Source organism: Cyanistes caeruleus, chromosome 8 (genome assembly GCF_971803275.1).
Source record: "Cyanistes caeruleus chromosome 8, bCyaCae1.hap1.1, whole genome shotgun sequence".
NCBI classification, from domain to species: domain Eukaryota; kingdom Metazoa; phylum Chordata; class Aves; order Passeriformes; family Paridae; genus Cyanistes; species Cyanistes caeruleus.
The window spans coordinates 14,921,241-14,940,132 of NC_141708.1; the positions used below are offsets into that span (position 1 = coordinate 14,921,241).

The 18,892-nt window shown below is 39.0% G+C and overlaps 1 protein-coding gene across 3 annotated transcripts in view; it reads left to right on the forward strand.

The window, feature by feature from the left end:
• Positions 1 to 479: 479 nt before the first annotated feature.
• KNDC1 (kinase non-catalytic C-lobe domain containing 1) overlaps positions 480 to 18,892 on the forward strand; it is a 58,077-nt gene continuing 39,664 nt past the window's right edge. The window contains exons 1-4 of one of the 3 annotated variants that reach the window (XM_086901202.1): positions 516 to 742; positions 5,432 to 5,630; positions 8,004 to 8,066; positions 8,849 to 8,907. Coding sequence is in view for 2 of the 3 variants with exons in the window: in XM_086901201.1 (XP_086757327.1) it covers positions 641 to 742; positions 5,432 to 5,630; positions 8,849 to 8,907 (360 nt within the window). In the remaining variant the exon portion in view is untranslated. Of the gene's footprint in view, positions 743 to 5,431; positions 5,631 to 8,003; positions 8,067 to 8,848; positions 8,908 to 17,541; positions 17,644 to 18,892 lie in introns of those variants that run through there. The other 2 variants (XM_086901201.1, XM_086901203.1) reach the window with 2 other exon arrangements.

The window sequence follows — 18,892 nt, forward strand, 5'->3', positions numbered from 1 at the left end:
ACACCGGTTTATCCCGTAAATCCAGCGGTTTGGAGAGCCGGTGGCGGTAACGGGAGCCCGAGGGCTCGGCCAGGCAGGGCGGGGATCATCGGCGGCAGCGCCGGTCCCACTCGGGCACCCTCTCACCAGCCCTCCCTCCGTCCCCGCCGCTCCCGTTCGCCCGCAGAGCGCAGCCGAGAGGGGACCGGCCCCGGCTCCCGCGGGGCCCCGGCGGCCGCAGCTCGCACTGCGGCGGGCGCGCTCCTCAGGGCGCAGGGCCGCGGCACCGCCGCCCCACGGCGGCGAGCGGGAGCCGCGGGGCGCAGGGCACGGGGCGCGGCCGCCGGTGCCGCCCGGGGCGCGGCGGGGGCGGGCGGCGCCGCAGGAGGGCGGGAGCCGCCGCAGTGAGGCCGCGCGGGGAGGCGGCGGCCGTTGCCATGGCAGCGCTGCCCCGGGCCCGGGCCTGAGCGGAGGGGCGGGGGCGCCCCGGGCCGGGCCCGGCAGGGGAGGGGGTTAAAGCGGGCGGGCGGCGCCGCGGGGGTCGCCGCCGGGGGCAGCCCGCAGGCGGGTGTGAGGATGAGCCGCGGCGGGGGCCGAGGGCCGTGCTCCGAGCGCACACGGAGGCTGCGGAGGTGAAGCCTCTGCTCCCTCGCCGGGCGGGATGGACACTCTTGGCGCTGCAGAGGACGTGTTTTATGAGGAGGAGGAGGAGGAGGTGAACGGCTACGACTTTGAGCCCCTGCCGACGCTGCTGGAGGATGAGGTGAGTGAGGCAGGTGCGAGCATGGAGCCGCCGCCCTTGCGCTCACCTGTAGTGTAGCGGCCTCAGGGGCCGCCCGCGGGAGGCGGCCGGGCCGGGGGTGCACCCGCCCCCGGGAGCGGCCAGGCCGCGGCCCCAGCACCGCTCGCTTTCCGTGTGTGCTCCGGCCGCTCCTCGCTGCCTTCTGCCCCGCGGTACCAGCCACCGACTTGGGCTTAGCCCGTTCCCGTGGACCTTCGCCTCACAACAGCAAAGTCATGGTCCTCGAGTGCGGGGTGTCTCGTCACTGCTGTCGTAGCCGTGGGTTAATGCTGCAGTCGGCAAGTACGTGTCCTTGTCGCACCCGATCAGGGGAGTTTTACATGGGCAAAACAGTTTCCCGAAGCTGCCAAACACTTTTTTTTCGTATAACGGTATATTGGTGCCCTGTGCTAAAAGGCCTTTGACACTGGGAAATAAGAACCAAAATATCAAAGTGTTAAATCTGTTTGATTTAGTTGTTGTGCCAAATAACCTGTAGCTAAACCCAGTTCTTGTCATCACATCCGTCTGGCTCCATTATTGATTTTGCCATTGCTTTTTGTTGTTGTTGCTCATCTTTATATCTTTTCACGTGAAGTATGTTTCTTACCCCTTTGTGAATGTTGGGGCCAAATGTTTGAAGAGTTTTTCCTTTTTTAAGTAAAGGTTTGGTGAGCCATATGTGAGCTGCTCATTCCTTGAACAAAATCTTGCAAACTTTCTAACTTACTATGTCAAGAATCCATATTGAATCGGGAGTTAAGTGCAAGTTTGAAAACGCAAAGCTCCTTTGAGTTTTCCTAAGTCACCCAGTGGATTGTCAGTTTGGCTCTTCCACTGTCTGTAGTGTTCAATTGCTGAAGGCCCTCTCAGAGTGGTCCATGCAAAATCTAGGAGGAAGGTGGTAATGGCCTTATTTTTCACATGTTTGACTTAAATACTTAGAGTATTTTCTCAGAATGGAGAAGGCTAAGGGTAAACTTTTCTATACAAGAAAGAGCTGGGCCCAATTTTCATGCCTGCTCAGTGTATACTTTGATTGTGTCAACAAACAAGTCCCGTCTATTTAGTTATTACAGAAACATAAAGAGTTTCCATATTTTTCTTGGGAGAATGAGCATGACCTATCACCTGGTGATTAGATAAGTTAATGAAAAGAGCTGTTTTGAAGAGTATTCAGGGAGCTTACTAAGGCAATCCAGTGTTTTTCTTCAGATGTGATGAATGTAATGGATGGCATTTGCCACATTGTCTGTGATTCTGGAATAGATTGCTTTGAAGGTTGTGTGAATTATCATGGCAAAAAGGTGTCAGAAGGCTGTGAGTGCTGTTGTACTGAACTCTGAGTTGCTTAGTCATTTAGTGGAGTCTGCTCTTCTCATCGCTTTACCAAGTATAAAGAATCACGTTGGTGTCTGATGCAGGTGTTTTTTTGCCAATATGTGAAGCAGGAATCTGCCTGAGCTGAAGAGTAGAAAATGCTAAGGATGAGGGTGTGTTTCAATTTTTTCTCTTTACTAGAACTTTCTTCATTTTATACTCCTTAATATTCAATTTCAAAAAATTTAAGGAATGGTTTGTGTCGACTTAATTTTTTATTTCTACTCTATGTTAATTATCTCTGCTTAATTATATGTTCCTGAACTGTTTTGTACTTGCTGAAGAAAATACAAGGGAAAGCTGATAACTAAAGTGAACAGTTAAACATGATTGCCTGACAGGTTTACTTTTTGTAGTTCTTAGTGTTAAAACCAGACACTTCCAAATTAAAACCAGACACGAGTGTCTTTTACTGAAAGAGACAAAAAAAGAGGCATCAGCATCTCTGATGTTTACCACAGTTGAATGAAACAACTTCCAGTGGTCCACAGTACTGAAGCAGCTGCCCACCAGAAGCTTCAGCTTGCCACAACTTCCTTGTGTTCCAGTGTTAGAAGGATGTTTTTTTCCGCAGTTTTTCAGTAACACAACTTTTGGTCTGTGTTGCTTTGGTGATACAAGCTAGTCAAATGCAAGTCTCGGTGTTTTCAATGCTTCCTTCTCTTCCTTCTCTACAAAGGCCTTGCTTAGTTGCAAATAGTAGCTTGAATAACTAAGGTCAAGGAAGTGTGATCATTTGGGAAATACGTGGTTTCTGTGAAGTAAATAACTTACTGCCCTGGAGCACTGGAAATAGAAAGGCCTGCAACTTGGTGGTGGTATTTTGCTTTATCTTTTTTTAAGTTAGTTTTATCTTTACCTTGCCATCCACTTCTGATGGAAGCCATGGAACATTCAGAGGACTTTCCTTTTTTTTTTTTTTTTCTGTATGACATAACTTTCTCATCCCTGGGAAGGAAGATAAACTAAGCTTATCTGACATTAGATCACTGCCTTTTGTTTACTTCCCAAATAACCACAGGACAAAGATGTTTTGTACATTTGTGCTGTAGATATCATTGCTGATGATTATTATCTGCAGTTGGGTCAGCCTCAAAGCTTAACTCCAAAGTTCTCTCAAGTTCTTATTGTGGCTGGAATGTGATATTGAGGCTGTCTGAAAGAATGCAGGTTTAATTTTTTCATGTACATTCTAAATTGATCCTCTTTTGTCCATATGCACAGGTGAAGCTCATCATTTTGCATCTTGATTAGCGAAGCATTCTTTTATTTCTCTGTTGTGGCAAATGCCATCATGTTACCAAGCTGAAGGGTTCTAGGAGAGTTAATAATTACTCATTCATTGTCTTGATAATAGAACTATTTTTTTAAACTCTTTTTGCTGGCCATAGAATTAGCCATGAGTCTCTTCTTTCTAAGCCTATTCTCATTCCACCTCTCAGTTTGGTCAGTTTGAAAGCCTGATGTTTGTAGGAGAGTTTCAAGCCATGTGGTTTTATTTGGAGATAGAGGAACCTCTGTGCTGCTCTTCATGCTTGGAACAGCTTCCCTATGGAGATGGGCAAAACCTCCTTCTCCACTGTCCTGGGGTAGCTGGAGTTCTGTTTTCTGGAGGGACCCCATTTGGAGGTTCTCTCCCATATTTACCCTAAACCAGGACCTCAAACTCTGTTGGCAGCATTACACAATTGTACTGAGCACAGTACAGAGAAAACAAGATTTTGTGCAGAGATTTTTTGCTGTTCATTATTCTGTAGGACTGAATTTGATGAGACCAGGATCCATGATTAGTGCTAGAAGGCACTGTAGTAGTTCTTCCATTAGTAAATCAATCCGTGACTATGAAAAATAAGACCATTGAAAAGAGAAGTGAAGTTTGCCAAATACCAGTAAGTGTGCTTTATTTCCTACCTCATATTTATTTATTAAGCATTATACTTTAGACTAAAAAGCACAGTACACTTTTGGACTGAGGTTTGGTTCTTACTTGAAGGATATTATGAAAGCAATGCTTAATTCTCTGAAAGACATGTTAATGAACTGTTAACCCCTTCTGTATATGGTAATCCAGATATCATTGATGTTCTCCAGTGCTGGAGTAGGTAAAGAAATTTATAACTGCTCTCCAAGGGATTAAGAGTTTAAACAACAGTTTTCTGAGCTGTAAGTTATTTCACATCCTCTTTTGCTGATAATGACATACTTCATTTTTTCTCTATGCTAAGCAATGTGTATCTATATCTTCCATTCAGGGTATATTTAACATCACAGAGAAGAATGGTCTTTAGTTTTAACTACATAAAAATAAGAAAATACTGTGTAATTATTAGTAATTATAGCTCTAATACAAAGTAACTTCTATAGGTACCTTCCATTTTTGTTACCTTATTTTTCTTTATAGATCAAATTGATGTTTTGTTTGTTTCCCTCATTCCTTGGAAGTTCGTGAAAATTTGACTTCTGTAGCTGTGGGTAATGTATTAGGATTGTATTCCAAAAATATCCATAGAGAGTTTGGTTGCTTTGAGTCAAGCAATGTTTCTGAACATCTTGACCAGGAAAGCTACATCAGAAACACATTTGTCTGGGACCCGACTCGTAACCTTACTGTGACAGAGGGTCAGAGCAAGTTCAGTACAGTTTAGGACAGCAACTTAGAAACTTAAGTCCATGAGCTGTTTTGATCACTAAAGTCCCTGGAGGTAACGGGGAGGCCGTGATAACCAAAGGGTTTGGTTTTAAGTCCAAGTATTAAAACACTTTTCCTATGGTATGTTTGACTTTTCAATGTTTATTAAATGGTCTATACTACTAAACTTCACAATAGCATCATTCTTAAGACAGGCTAATCTAAAGGGCACTTTTTCCCAGATCACAAATGGTAGGGAGAAGTGCTGTGAAGAGAATTTTTAAGTAGTTTATATAAAGACACCTGGGAGAGCTTGAAAGGCACTGGTGAAACAAAATGTTTTCATTTAGTCTCTCTGCTTTTACCTCCAAGTGGTCTCTTTCCTTTGATGCGGTGTTTATGTAACTTACATATCCCCCATAGTATTTTTTTATGTTGGTATACTGTGATATCTTTGTTCAAGTTAACTGTGGTTCTTAAAACATCTCTGTGTAAAGAGCAAAGTCATGCACTTGGTGTTTCTTGGGGTGTTAATCAGTGTCCTAGAAAGTCTGAGAACTTGCTGGAAACATTACTTGTAGGCAATTGTGTCAAATGTAATCTATGATACAGAAAGTAGTGTCATGAAATCCAGGATAATTTATTAATTCCTATCTTGGCAGGAGAATGTGTCCCTTGCTGATATTTTGTCACTGCGGGATAGCTGTCTTACTGAGCAAGATATTTGGGCAATTTGCCTGGAGTGTTGCCATTCTTTGAAGAGCATTGCCCATTCTGCAATCTTCCAGACACTCTGCATCACTCCTGACACTTTGGCTTTTAACACCAATGGCAATGTATGCTTCATGGAACAGCTCAGTGGTGAGTATTTGTGTTTCCAGGCTGTTTGTTTTAGAGCTGTAGAAACTCATAGTGAGAAACTGCAGTAAAACATTACATTCTGTTTTTAAGACTTACAATTAAAATAAAGATAAAATAAAACTTATTTGGGAAGGATGTGTATCTGTACATGTGAAACTGTGTTCAGTTTTTACTTGATGAACAAAGGCTGTTCTGCTTAGAACATTCCTCCTAGTTATTTTAAGACTTATCCAAGTTGATAGGTCTTCTTTATGTCCATTGGAAACACACAGATTGAGCACCTGTGTGCATGAGTCTCTCCCTTTGTAAAGCATGTCTTTCACCTCTTACAGATCTTCTGATTTCATGGGTATGTTCTGTTTCTAGAGACATCTGATATTCAATGTATCTTGGTGATTGTGGCCATAAAAAATGGAGCAATTCTATTGCATATTTGCCATTAAAAAGGAAAGTTCTCTCAAATAAAGGCCTTGGGGTTTTTTTAGAGCTCTCTATTGAATAAAAAAAGATTTTCAGACTTGCCATTTATTGGGACTGATTGAGAAATTAATTTAATATGTTAAAAAACAGTATGTAGTAGCATGGAAGATGCTCAGGTTTCATAGCAGATGAACAGGGAGATGCTTGACTTGAAACAAGTAGGTTTTTTAACCTTAGACAAAAAACCATATTATGGTTGCTGTTCCTTTCTCATGTGATGCGTCTCAAGATGATAAATCTTAAGTCTCTTAATGATTTTACAGAGGAAGAATAAAGAAAACAAATCAGCTTCTACTCTATGGTACTTTTAAAGTTATCTTGGCTCAACTAGGAGAACCATTCTACTTTAGATAGACACTAGTCAAATTTTTGTTGTGATTTCTTCAACCTAATTTATTTTTAACTCTCTATCAGGATAAGTGTTTATTCTTTTTGGCAAAATCTAGACCATGGTATTTAGAAAAAATGCTAGAATAAAAATGAGAAGATAACATTGCAACAAATGAAGATTTGTTGCCTCTTTAGAATTAAAGATAGTTTTTCATATAGAAGGATCATAAAATATAATTAATAAAGAACTAGATCTTCATAATTGTTGTTATATTTGTTTTTCATTAAATTCCTTAAATAGACACGAGACAACTTTTAGTTTAATTTTAATAGGGCAATGTGGAATAAATTTTCTTTATTTTAAGGAGCTTGTTATACCTAGAAATTAAAAAAAGAAAAAGAAGCTGGCTTTGTATAAGCCAAGGGTATATGAAAGACTTGTTGAAGAGCATAAGTCTAGTGGATGAAAAATGCCCCTCAGCTAAGATCTTTACTTCTAGCTGGGAAAGAAAAAAATCAATTTCTTCTTAAATGTTTTAGTTAATTGAATAGCTGGCAAACAATTGATCCAGGAATGCTGTATTCAAGTACTTAAAATGTGGGATAACAAATTCCTGTGCAGAGCAAATGTACCAAGATTTAGTTCCCTGAAGTCATGTTAGTCTCTAAGGAAAAGATTTTGCATTTGTTTTCCATAGGAATGCAAATGAGTTATGCCTATGTTCTGTTTCTCTCACGCTCCACTGTCTTTGGCTCTTTCAGATTTTGTTACAGTTTGGTTAAAATACAGTTTGTTAGGTGGGCACTTGAGGAGGTTGTCCTTTTTGCTTCCCTGCAGTTGTTGCCTATGGATTTATTCTTCCAGAAGAAAATGATAACCTCTGGATTTGCTTTCCAGTGAGAGCAAATGAACAGCCTGTCATCTCTGCTTTAGCAGCAAGCTCTGCTTCCTGCAGTTTCTGTAGTGCTAAAGTGACAAACATTCAATAGGATGTTCTGCCAAGCGGTCTGATACCTTCTTGTCTCTTCACACAAATTCCATTGTAAACATTATAGTAAAAGAATACAGTGAGCTGTACCAGTGAAAGTTAAATACTTGTACAGCCTTTAAAGTGTTCTATGGGAAGAAAGGGGAAAGGTAGTGGGGAGATAAAAAGGAATAGTAGTCTGCAGGTAGGGGAGAGAAGAGAACAAAACATCTGTCCATTAGCTCCCTTCTGCCTCTTCCGCTCACCCCCAAAATCAGGAAAAAATGTGGTGGTGGGTAAGGAATGCAAAATTAGTTGCACAACTCTCTTTTTCAGTGGGTAAAGTACATTTGGGAATGTCCTAAGGAGCTGCAAATCAGTTATTGGTGTCTGGTTAGACAACCATGCCGCATAGCTGCAATATATGAATATGTGGAAAAAAAGTCCTCTTTAGTAGTCTCTACTATATAACTGGGTTTAATAAAAACTTTGCATTTTACTTCTAGAGTACAGGCACAAAAGTTCTAGTAAAGCTAAAGTTATGATGATTATGCTGTGCCTCTGAACATACTATTTTTTTCTTCTTGTTGAGAAGGGAAACACACTTTTTGCGTGTAAATCATCTCAATCATCCTGACTTCCCAGAAGAATAGATTAGGTGAGTTGGATATGTATGTGGAGAATAGGTTTTTCAGTTGTGCTCTTGTTTAATTCCTTGATGTTCTTTACTGGGTTCATGTGATGTAAGTGTAGTGTGATACTGTGTACCTGCTTGGATACAGAAACAGCATTGGTCTCTCTTAAGATGTTCTTTTCTTCTTTCCACCTCCTCACTCAGAATTGGCTGCTGCAGTAGCTCAGTGCTCTGCTCAGCAGAACATGTGGGGAATTTACTTCCTCTACTCTTTTATCAGAAGTAAAACAAACTAAGCAGAAAGGTCAGAGTTTTAAGCTGGCCTGTAGATGAAGAAGCGTTAGCTGTTCAGACTGACTTTGCTTCTTGAGCCCTTATCACCCAGGTCTGTAGTGGAAAGCAGTGAATGGAAGTGTCCAATTAATCAAATCAAACCTCTTAAGCCACAGCCGAGCCACACCAGCTTAGGTGATAACTGGGTCCAAACATAAATGTCTGAAGGCAAGAAGTGGTTAGACATGTTAAATGTATTTCTTTGTGGGTGTTTAATCTGTTTTGTTTCTTAGTGGGAAGTTATGATAATTTCTTGGAGAAAGTTTGAAAATAGCACTTTATTTTACTTCCAGCACTAAAAACATGGTTAACAAGTTCTTTGTACAGCGGATTGAAGGAAAATACTGCTATACAAAGTTTCTTTTGTATCAGATAGGAGTGTATCATTAAATTTGATTCATCAAGTTGGTTTGTGGTTCTTTAAAGCAGGACTACTAATTTCTAAACTGGCATGTTTCCTTTTGTTTTCAAAGATGATCCAGAAGGTGCCTTTGTTCCACCAGAATTTGATATCACCGGTAACACTTTTGAGGCAAGTATATAAATTTATCTGTTAGACAGAGGGGAAGGTTAATAGTTTTAGTACCTCTGGCAATACCAAATGCTCAACATTCTCAGTATATAATTTTAGAACTTCTGAAGATTGTGAGTAGTAAATAGTACTGTTTAGATATGTTTTGTGAAAATGAAAAGTAAACTTAAAATGCCGTATTAATTCTCAGCATAAGCATTTGTTCACCAACTAAAATGTTAAAATGTGAGAATCTGTTTTGGTTGAATAATGTGTTGTGCTAAACCACAGCTGGCCTGTATTATGTTCACTGGTACCCTTCACTGGTTACATTGGCTTGTTTGGGGAATAGCCATGAACTTTTATGACTAAATATAAAATTTGTTTGCTATCCTCTTCAATAAAATAATTCAGGGAAGGATAATCAGCAATTTTATCTTTGATTTAATGAAGAAACAGATTACTGTCTGTTGCTTTGCAATGCACAAATGCTCTACATTGTTAAATTAAATTAGATTTAAATTGTTTGTACTAATTCATTAGCCTCCCAAGCCAACCATCTCATTGCATGCTACAGGAGCACTTGCTTGCATAATATCCTTTTTCTTAATACACTACTTTTTCTGGCATGTGTTCTTAGATAATTCAAATGCTTTAATTAGCAACACATCTAATTCAAGGTATATTAAAAAAATCTGGTTCTTTATAGTTCAATACAAGGATCTTTTGCTTTTCTTAGTTATAGCATTCATAGTCATGTTTAGGTTCTCTGTGTTTCTTGATGGGGGGAGGTGGGAAGGAGGAGGAGAAGTGAACCTTGGAAGTGTGAAGTACCACATGTTAAATGAGAATGATAAGGCAGGAAGCATGGTAGAATAGAATATGACATAGTGCAGTCTTTGAAGGTTAAAGAGGCAAAATTTTAGTTGTTGCTATGCTTTATTAAGCAGAGAGCTCTAGTGATTTTGTGCTCGCTCTCCTCCTCATCTCCATGATGGTTTGTGGGAAGCCTTTCTTTATTGACAAGGATTGTTAGGAGGTGGCCTGCATTGCCTGTAAACTTGGCAACTGTAGAAGCCTTTATATTCAGATGTGGTTGAGGAAAATGAGACCCAAAGGTGGCTGGTTTTTGTTTCTTTCTTTTTGCTGTGCTTCTGAAGCTGGACTTCAGATTTTGCATAAATATGTTCTTCGTCCCTGAACAAGTTTCCAAGATGTGACACAGAAATACTTACAAGATTTGTGGAATTATTTTCTCCTTTGGCCAACTGATTTCTCCCAACCCTTTTTCCTTGTCTAGAAGTTGCTAAATGTGTCTGCATAAAGTAAATAGATGCACTGAAAGAGGTTCAAAGACCATGGAGATGGAACAAGGTGAAACAGTCTTCCCAAATTCCTAAGTGACCTGAAATTTTGGTTCCATCTGATAGACAAAGCCGTTGTATTACTTTGGCTAAAACACATCTGTGTACAGATTTGTTGTTTAACTCTTCTCTTTCAGCAGCATGTACAAGCCTGTTAAGCCCCAATGAATCTCAAGCACAGCACAAACAATTAAACAGTCAGTGAAAGCTGTTTGAGTCAGGAGTGGCTCTGAACATTGACCCTTTTACTCCTTTGGCAAAGGTCAGTGAAGATACATGAAGATACACATCTGTGTGGAAGGAAGTGGACGTGCTCTGCCTTGTGTCTTGTGAAGTGGGATAAGTTCTGAGTGCACTGATTTCTGTACATTGCTGCCCTTTCTTCATCTGGCAAGTTGGGAAGCCTTCCAAAGCAAGGAGAGCAGTGCTATGACGTCCTGTTGCCTCAGCTGCTTTTCACCAATCACCTTAGAGCAATACACAAGACTGAAAAGCAAGGGCTTTCCCCTGCATTACAACAGAAATTGTTTGATTCTGAGATTTGCGTACATTTGGTCAGACATCTGTCAAAGCTTTACCTATTACTGTGTGTAGAGTTTGGTTGAATTTTTAAGTGCTTTAGTATCAGACCAACTTCTGCCAAGGATTCCATGCTGATCTCTGCTTGCTTTTCCTTTCGCAGTTTCCAAGACCTGGAGTGGGTTAATGCTTATGTACTTGTTTCAAGGATTTTATAATATTATAATCTTTTCAAGTTAGCCATTTCCTTTGTGGTGTTAATATTTTAAGTTCTTTTCCAAAAGTATAGAGACTTCTGTCTATCCCCTCACCCCTATTGTAACCTTTGAGTATTGCAGTAGCAGGATAGTAGTGCCTTATATACGTCTCCTGGCTTGTTGTGCTTTCTCAGTATTATTAAGTTTTTTGACTACAATAAGCTGCCCTTTTTACAGGTGTCAAGTCTCTTGTAATATTGCTTGCTTCTTCTTTGGTGATGACCTGACTTGGTTTTTCCTTGTTGGAGCGTTTTTGCAGCTGCTTGGTCTGCTTTGTTTAGAACAATGGCAAGCAATGTTTGTATTGAAACTGTCCAATTTCAATATAAAGAGAAAAAATTCATTTTGTAACTACTAATTATGATCAGGATGGCCTTTGATACTTTGTTACTCCAGTGTCAAAGCTCAGCTGATTTAAAATAGTTATGTCAGCCAGAGGTTTTGGTTGATTTGAGTGCAACCTATTTTGTGGCTTCTAAAATGGATGCACACAATGAGGTTTGTATGGCTACTGAATGACTTCTTCTTTTTTAAACTGTTCTTTAAAAAATTCTTCAATTATAGCTGCAGTTATTTCAACAAGAGATGTTTTGTTTCCTGCTTGGTGAATTACTGATCCAGACCTCTAATGGTATTGTGACTCCAGCCTAATAAGTTGCTATACTTAGCTGGCGTTCACAAGCACAGGAGGGTGGGTAATAGACACAGGAAGCAGATTGAAATGCATTTCTTTCCTGGTGTATGAAACAACACTATTAAACATGTCTGTTTCTAGTTGGAATTTCAAATAGCAAGAGATCTAAAGCTTTGTCCAAAAGACAATGCACAAGACTGAAAAGTAATTGATTTCAGACTTGTTTTAGGCTTGTGCCTTCTTTCTTGACCTGCTCTCCATTTGTTAAGCAGGATTAATAGCACCAGCTTCAGTTACTGTTGAGAGTTGGAAGCAATTAGCTAGGAAAACTAGTCCTTCAGTTTCAGTATCAGGTGTAAAATAGACTTTTTAGAGACAAACATGATTAAGAAGGAATTAGCTGTGAAACGGGCTTGTGGTACTGACGGTGAAGTGCAGCTGAACTTTCCATGGTGACTGTGCTGCCACAGTTGCATCCTGTGGGCTTGGAGGAAGGATTGTAGTTTCTGAGTGTCTGAAGAGACCTTGAAGTTAACTGTGTTGCTAAGTGGTTGGAGTGGCAGTAAATAGGCCAGTTCTCCTGTTCTCTCCTGTCCTCTTCCAGGTGTTTGCATGGTTGCAGTACAAGGGCAGAAAGGCAGCCGAGCAGGTACTGCTGGGCTCCAGGACAACACTGAACTAAAATAGAGAATTTCCTGCCTATCTGTTCATGTTCATTTTTTGCCTCTGTGCTATCTCCTTACAGACTTCCATTACCATAGTGCTCTAGTAAATGTACTGTTAAGAACTGGAGAGGAGAGAGAGGAGTTTCACTTTAGAGTTATGATCCATACTGTAACTGCCAAGAAAAGGTGAATTTCTGTACAGTACACTTATTATCATTTGCACTTCTTTTCTTAATGCAGATGCAGACATGTGATGTAACTGTGCTCAGTAAGTTTTCAGATGACTGAAGGTGTTACTTGCCTGCATTGATTGAAAGATCTGTCAGTTTCTGCTTTTCCTCTAAGATGGAAGTTGTGCCTGAATTTGCTACTGCAAGCATTGATCACATCTTTGTTCTTGCTGAATCTTGAGCTAGAACTTGGAGACATCTGGACTATAAAGACTAGAACAATTTTGTAATTTTCTACTCATCATAATGTAGAAAACAGCAAAGAATGTGAATTTTTCTGTTCTTGAAAGACAGGAAGAGACTGAGATGCAAAAATATGCATTTGAGGCTGCTTTTAAAATTTGCCCTGATTTTGCCTTCTAAATAGGAAGAACTTCAGCCTTTTTCCTGATGAAAATAGTTCCTATTTCATTTTCTTGCCCTGAGCAGTACAGTGTTAGACTTCTGAAGTTTGACCAGTGGGAGGCTCAACACGAATAGTTAAATATTGTTGAGTTCATTAATAGCCTTACTTCTATCACTACAATACAAGATTGCCTCAGGTTAAAAACATTGGCTGTCTCAAACCAGTTTCAAATAGCTATTTGTCTGCATCACAAAACTGCCATTGAGTCTCACACAGAGGTTCATTGACGTGGAACACCACATTTCTAAGATATGAGCTTTCAGTGAGATGAAGGACCGATGTCCACCATGTGTGAGCTTGCATTTATAATCTTTTAATAATGTGGCTATTCAGTTTTGCTTTTTCTAGTGAACCTTTGTAATAGAAATCAGTGAATTTTCACTCTTGTCTTTTTTTTTTATCTAAAGGAGATTGGATAATACTTCTGTTAATGACCTTCATTATTTAGAGGTGATAAGATGCAGTAGCTCAGAAGCCTCAGTGTGCAGCAGGATTAACACCTTCATAAATTAAAAGAACCGAAAAAGCAATACAGAGTTAAATACTACCTTGAAGAGAAGGAGGAAATATGGGTTACTGCCTCTTTTTCTCATTTAGAGCTTGTTTTATCTATCAGGACAGGAGTGGGGTGTGCTGATCTCTCACCTGTGAGAGAATCGCAACTGGAAAAGGCTGAATGCTGTCACTGTCTTTGTTAGAATGTCATGACTGTCAACTTGCAGTTCTCAGTGGGCTGTAGTTGATTTATATTACATAAAATAAGTCCAAGTGTTTCAGCAGCCTTAAACAAATGTGCATGAAGTGATAGAACTGCTGCAAATAGAAAAGATACAAAGTAAAATGTTATTACATAGTTTTTGAATACTAAATTATTAAGATTCACATAGCTTATTCCTGTGAAATGTGACAAGGCAGTTGGAGTGATAAGTGCAGTATACTTACAAATACTTTATGTACATATAAATGCATGGGTTGAAGTGTCAAATGAAACAGTGTTCTGCAGAATAGACACGGGTTCGGGGGTGTGTGTATATCTATGTATATATATATCTATGTATATATATCTATGTCAAGCCTGCTGAAGAAAACTGAGCAGTTTCATGCTTCAGTATTTCTCAGTAGCTGATCATTACTAATGTAGTGCTCATGTCTCAGTTGTTGGTCCTTCTCTAAATGTGAAAGCCTTCATCTTTCTCCCAAATCCAAACAGCAGACAGTATAAAGAAAGTCTTGTCTTTGTGACTTTGCTAGTCTTTTAAAGCAGTAGCTTTGAATACTGTGAGATGATCTCTATTGTTCTATTTCTTTAGCTCTCAGTGCAGGATGAAAAAGAAAATTTTTATATGTTCTCTGAGAGGGGTTTTTGGTTTTGTGTTTATCTGATGGGGGAAGCAAGTCTTTTGAAACACCTAGTGCCTTTTTTGTTCAGTTCTGTTTCCCTTAGTTTCATGTAGCCTCCCCTTGAGACTAATTCTATCTAACAGCAGCAAGGCTTGTCATCAGCAAGTGGTAACTTATCTCCTCCTGTAGTCTAAACCATTCGATCTTCTGAGCGTTATTTAAAGCTGTCTGTTCCTTCAGTGACAAAAATAAATTACTTTCATTTGGTTACCTGTGCCTCTACTGTGCTATAGAAGAGAAAATGGAATCTTCCTATTCTTGCTTTTACATCACCCTCCCAACTGAGGTTCCTTTCAGAAACTTAGGACTGAGCAAACACCCTTTAGTTGCTTTACAGGAAGTTAATAAAAGGAAGAATGAGGCCAATGGGATTTTTTTTTTTTTTTTACATCAGTCTTTCGTTGTTGTTGCTTTGATGGTTTGTTTTGGGTTTGTTTTTTTTTGTTTGTTTGGGTTTTTTTTCTGCTTTTAATGTCTATGCTATCTTAAAGTTTATAATTTGTACCTCAAAAACCTACAGCTTGTTGCTTGGGCCTGAAGCTGGGGTTGCAAAGTTGTCATATTGGTCTTTGCTAGCAAACATTTTGAGCATATTGTCAGTATTTCTACAGTTTTGCCTCTAAATTTGAAACAATTTATTGTTTATTTTTATTGGAAACGGTTTGTCATCTAGGCAGAAAAATGTCTTTAGAAGAAAAATGACTGTACAGGTAACCTGGTCAATGAAAACTTACAGAATTTTAGATTTCTTGCTTATTCAGCTACAAGATTCTTATAGGAAAGCATTATTAAAATTAAGACATATTTTTTCCCCATAAGATTTCTGAAGCTTATACCCTGATGTACAAAAGAATTTTTAAATTATCTTATTTAAGAACTTCTGGTTTGTGAGGAAAAGATTGGGAGTGATGAGAAGACTTCGTGATCTGTCTTAAACAGGTGGTTCTTGTAGTTGAAACTTAATTTTTTTGAAGCCTGAAGGGCTGTGTTGGAAAAATTTATTGATAATTTCTGTCATGGGCAAAAAAACATGGAAAAGTGAAGAGATTGTGTTCTCTTGTTACACATGCACAGTGTCATAAATCTCTGGGCTTCTTAATGTTTTGGAGTAGTTGTTTGTCTCCAGCCTCTTCCATGTAAATTCTTCTCATTAGTACTGATAACGTCATCCATAGCTGAGAAAGCATCTTCTTTAGTCATCATATCATTATCTGTCAGTTTCTGGTACTGCCCATTCAAACTCATTCTTTGATGGATCCATCATCATACTGTTCTTACTTGCAGAACTTAATTTTCTCTGGTACTTTCCGCTTATTTTCATCATTTACTCCTTAGAATGGTTAACAGTGCTGTTGATATGTAAGCCTGAACCCTTAAAAGCAACATGGAATTATTCCTTATTGCTTTTTATAAAAAGATTCCTCTTTCATTAATTTTATGTCTGTTTTACGTGGATATTCAGGTCACTAAAAGATCCATGATCATTGCTACTCTGCATCTGGATAATTCATACTGTTTGAAACAATGACAATTAGTTTTTACCATTTGCATGAACTGAGAATAGAGCCACTTCACCAGTGTATGAGAACATTCATAAATACCACTATGAAAGGTGGAGGAAATGATGGACTTAGAAGTAGATGGTAAATGCCTTCCTAATCTCCAGATAAAATTTCAAGACTAGTTCAGTTTCCACTGTGAATTAGATGGTTGTAGAGGATTAGGTTGTTGAGATTTTGTCAACAGAGCCTTCAGGATTGTGACAATATGGTTGTCATTTACAGTGTCCTTAGTTACAGCATTTCAGGAGACCTTAGAAGAATAACTGCAAATGTGCTTTTGAAGCAGAGGATAGAGGGAAATGTATGGAGTACGACTTAAGTTTTCTTAGATAAGCTTGAATTAATCTCTTTGGAGATTATACGTACATATATCTGTGGTATATACATACACCAGGATCCTTGAACTTCTCAGCTCTTTCACCAAGTTTAAAAATGAAACAAACAAGCCCAAGGAAATAAAAACCAAACAAAAAACCTATCAAAACCACAAGCCAACAAAGAGCCAAAAACACCAAAACACACAAAAAAACCAAAGCAAGAAAAAACCCTGCAAAACAACCAAAAATCCCAAGCAAACTTCTTTCTCTCAACTGTAATACTGCTTCTGTGCTTGAGTAGAGAAGGAGCAAGGTTTAATTCTACAGAAAATGTTCCCATGTGAAACAATCCAGCTAAAAACATAAGTAGTCTGAAATCAGCCCCAACCCTCCCCTGCCAAATGTTAACATTCCTGTACTATACAATGAGAGCTACCTGTTCCTTGGGTGCTTCTGTCACCTCCAGCTGTTCTGTGAAAACTGGTGTTTTAAACTTTGTCATAACAAGATATTATGCAGAGGGGTAAATACAGAAGTGTCTGACCAGCTTTTTACATTTTTCTGTTCATCTTATATGTGATCCTGACAGGAAAAAAAATAGAAACCTACAAAGATTATTTTGTTGAGGAAGAGTTAACTGGTTATTGTATGGTTATGAATATTTAATGTGTCAGAGTCTGGATGTCATTGATTCATGTTATGGTAAAAGAACTGGGATGCTATTCTAGTGTATTGGCCCATAGTGTTCTTAACTGGAAGTGCTACAATTCCGGTTTTTTACCTCCAAAATGTGTAATAAGTGTCCCTCAATGCAGAATGGTATGAAAGCATTACTCAGAGTGACAGACTTTACCAGTAGGCACCGTCTCTTAGGTTTAAGATTAAAAGAATGTAGGTTTTTTTAAATAATGAACTTCATTACTATGAATAACATTGTATTAGCTATAAAATGAAAAAAAAAGTCCTCAACAGTTGTGAGAAGACAGAGCCAATCTTCTCAGCATGCATATAACTGTTTCTTAGGCTTGCTTGTTTCTATGCCTACAGGGAATAAGTTGTGTTAACTTAATTAAGTGATAAATGAATTACCTATGGCAAGTAACTTAAAAGTAAGGAGGTTAATGGCTGATAAATCATAAGGAGAGCTGTGACACATGAAACCATGTTTCAAAGGGAGTTTTTAAAAAATACCATTGTTCAAGAAGCTTTAGAGAAATATGAGTAACTTTTGCTATCTAAACCTCTCAGGTTTTCAGCAGGGGTTTTTTTGGCAGTATTCTTCCTTACCTGTCATAATTATTCTTATTCAGTCGTGCAGGAGAGGAGTCAATTGGTGTGCTACTCATCCATGTTGGGGTGCCTGATCTTCGTGATTAAGGGAGCTGAAAAGTGGGATGGAAGTGTAAGAAACCTGTTCTTAATTTGTATCTTCATTCTGCAAGTACATGAGTAATTTCCTTCAAATAGCATGGTTTAAATTTGCTCAAGATTTTGTTTATGTTCATTTTCATGTGACTTCCAAGAGGGAAATTAATCTTCACCAGGCTAACAGTCAGTGGCTTAAGATACATCTGTCTTTAGTACAGTAGTTAAGGTCGCAACAGCTTTTTGAAGCTGTATTGAGGTCCATTTGAAAAACTAAATTTTTTTTTTCTGCATTTCTGGATGTAGCTATGAATTGACAGCATTTCTTTTCAAAGTGATTACAAATTACTTTATGGACAACAATCAACGGAGTCATATGGAAAGCCAAAATCTATTGCTGTTGAAATAATGTGTGCAGGCAGCACAGAGACCATTGTAAATGTATCTTATGATATATATTTTAAAAAATATGTATCTCCTGTCAGGGAATACCTGAAAAGAAACCCCGTGAGGTTAGTCAAAAAGTATGGAAAAACCTTACAAAAGAATGAAAACCTGTCATTTTTCAAATCTCTCAAAACACAGAAATGCTACCTAAAGTTTGCAATGTTTGCAAATGAATAAGATACAAAAGAGTTTTTCAAAGAAAACCGCAGCCAAAAAGCTGTGTATTTTTTTAACATGTTTTTATCTTGTAGGCCCTCCAGTAGTTTCATACATTGCAACTCTTCTTTATGGAGAATTATCAAAAATTTGACTCAATTAAGAGTGTCAGAATAGACTAGTGACCAACGTGACAAAATTACCAGTAACATTAATTTTCAGGACCAGGTGGTGAAACAGCATTCTTGAAAGAAACATTTACTTCAAGCAATGCTTTTTAGCCTGGAAGGCAATGCCCTGAGGGAGAAGCTCTGCTAGAAATCTGTGAGGTGTGCTATGGCAGCAGCCATGGAATGAGTGTCAGCTCTTAGAAATTAAGAAGTGGGTGGCAACCATGAGATCTACATGGGTGGATTCAAGCAAAATACTGCCTTTTTATGCTGTAAAATGTGGAAATTCTTGCTGCAAAACATAGATGCAGCTGCAAAAGGCTGCATGTGGATGACACTTGGACAAATTCATGGAAATAAAACAGTTGGCATGAACTGTTACAGATAAAGAGCCTGCAGCTATGAAACTAAGATTAGGTTGAAGCCTAGGTAGTGTTTCTCAGTTCAAACTGGATGATACAAATAGAGGTCACCAGAAACCAGAAGCAGTAAAATGCAGGGACTAGGTAACAA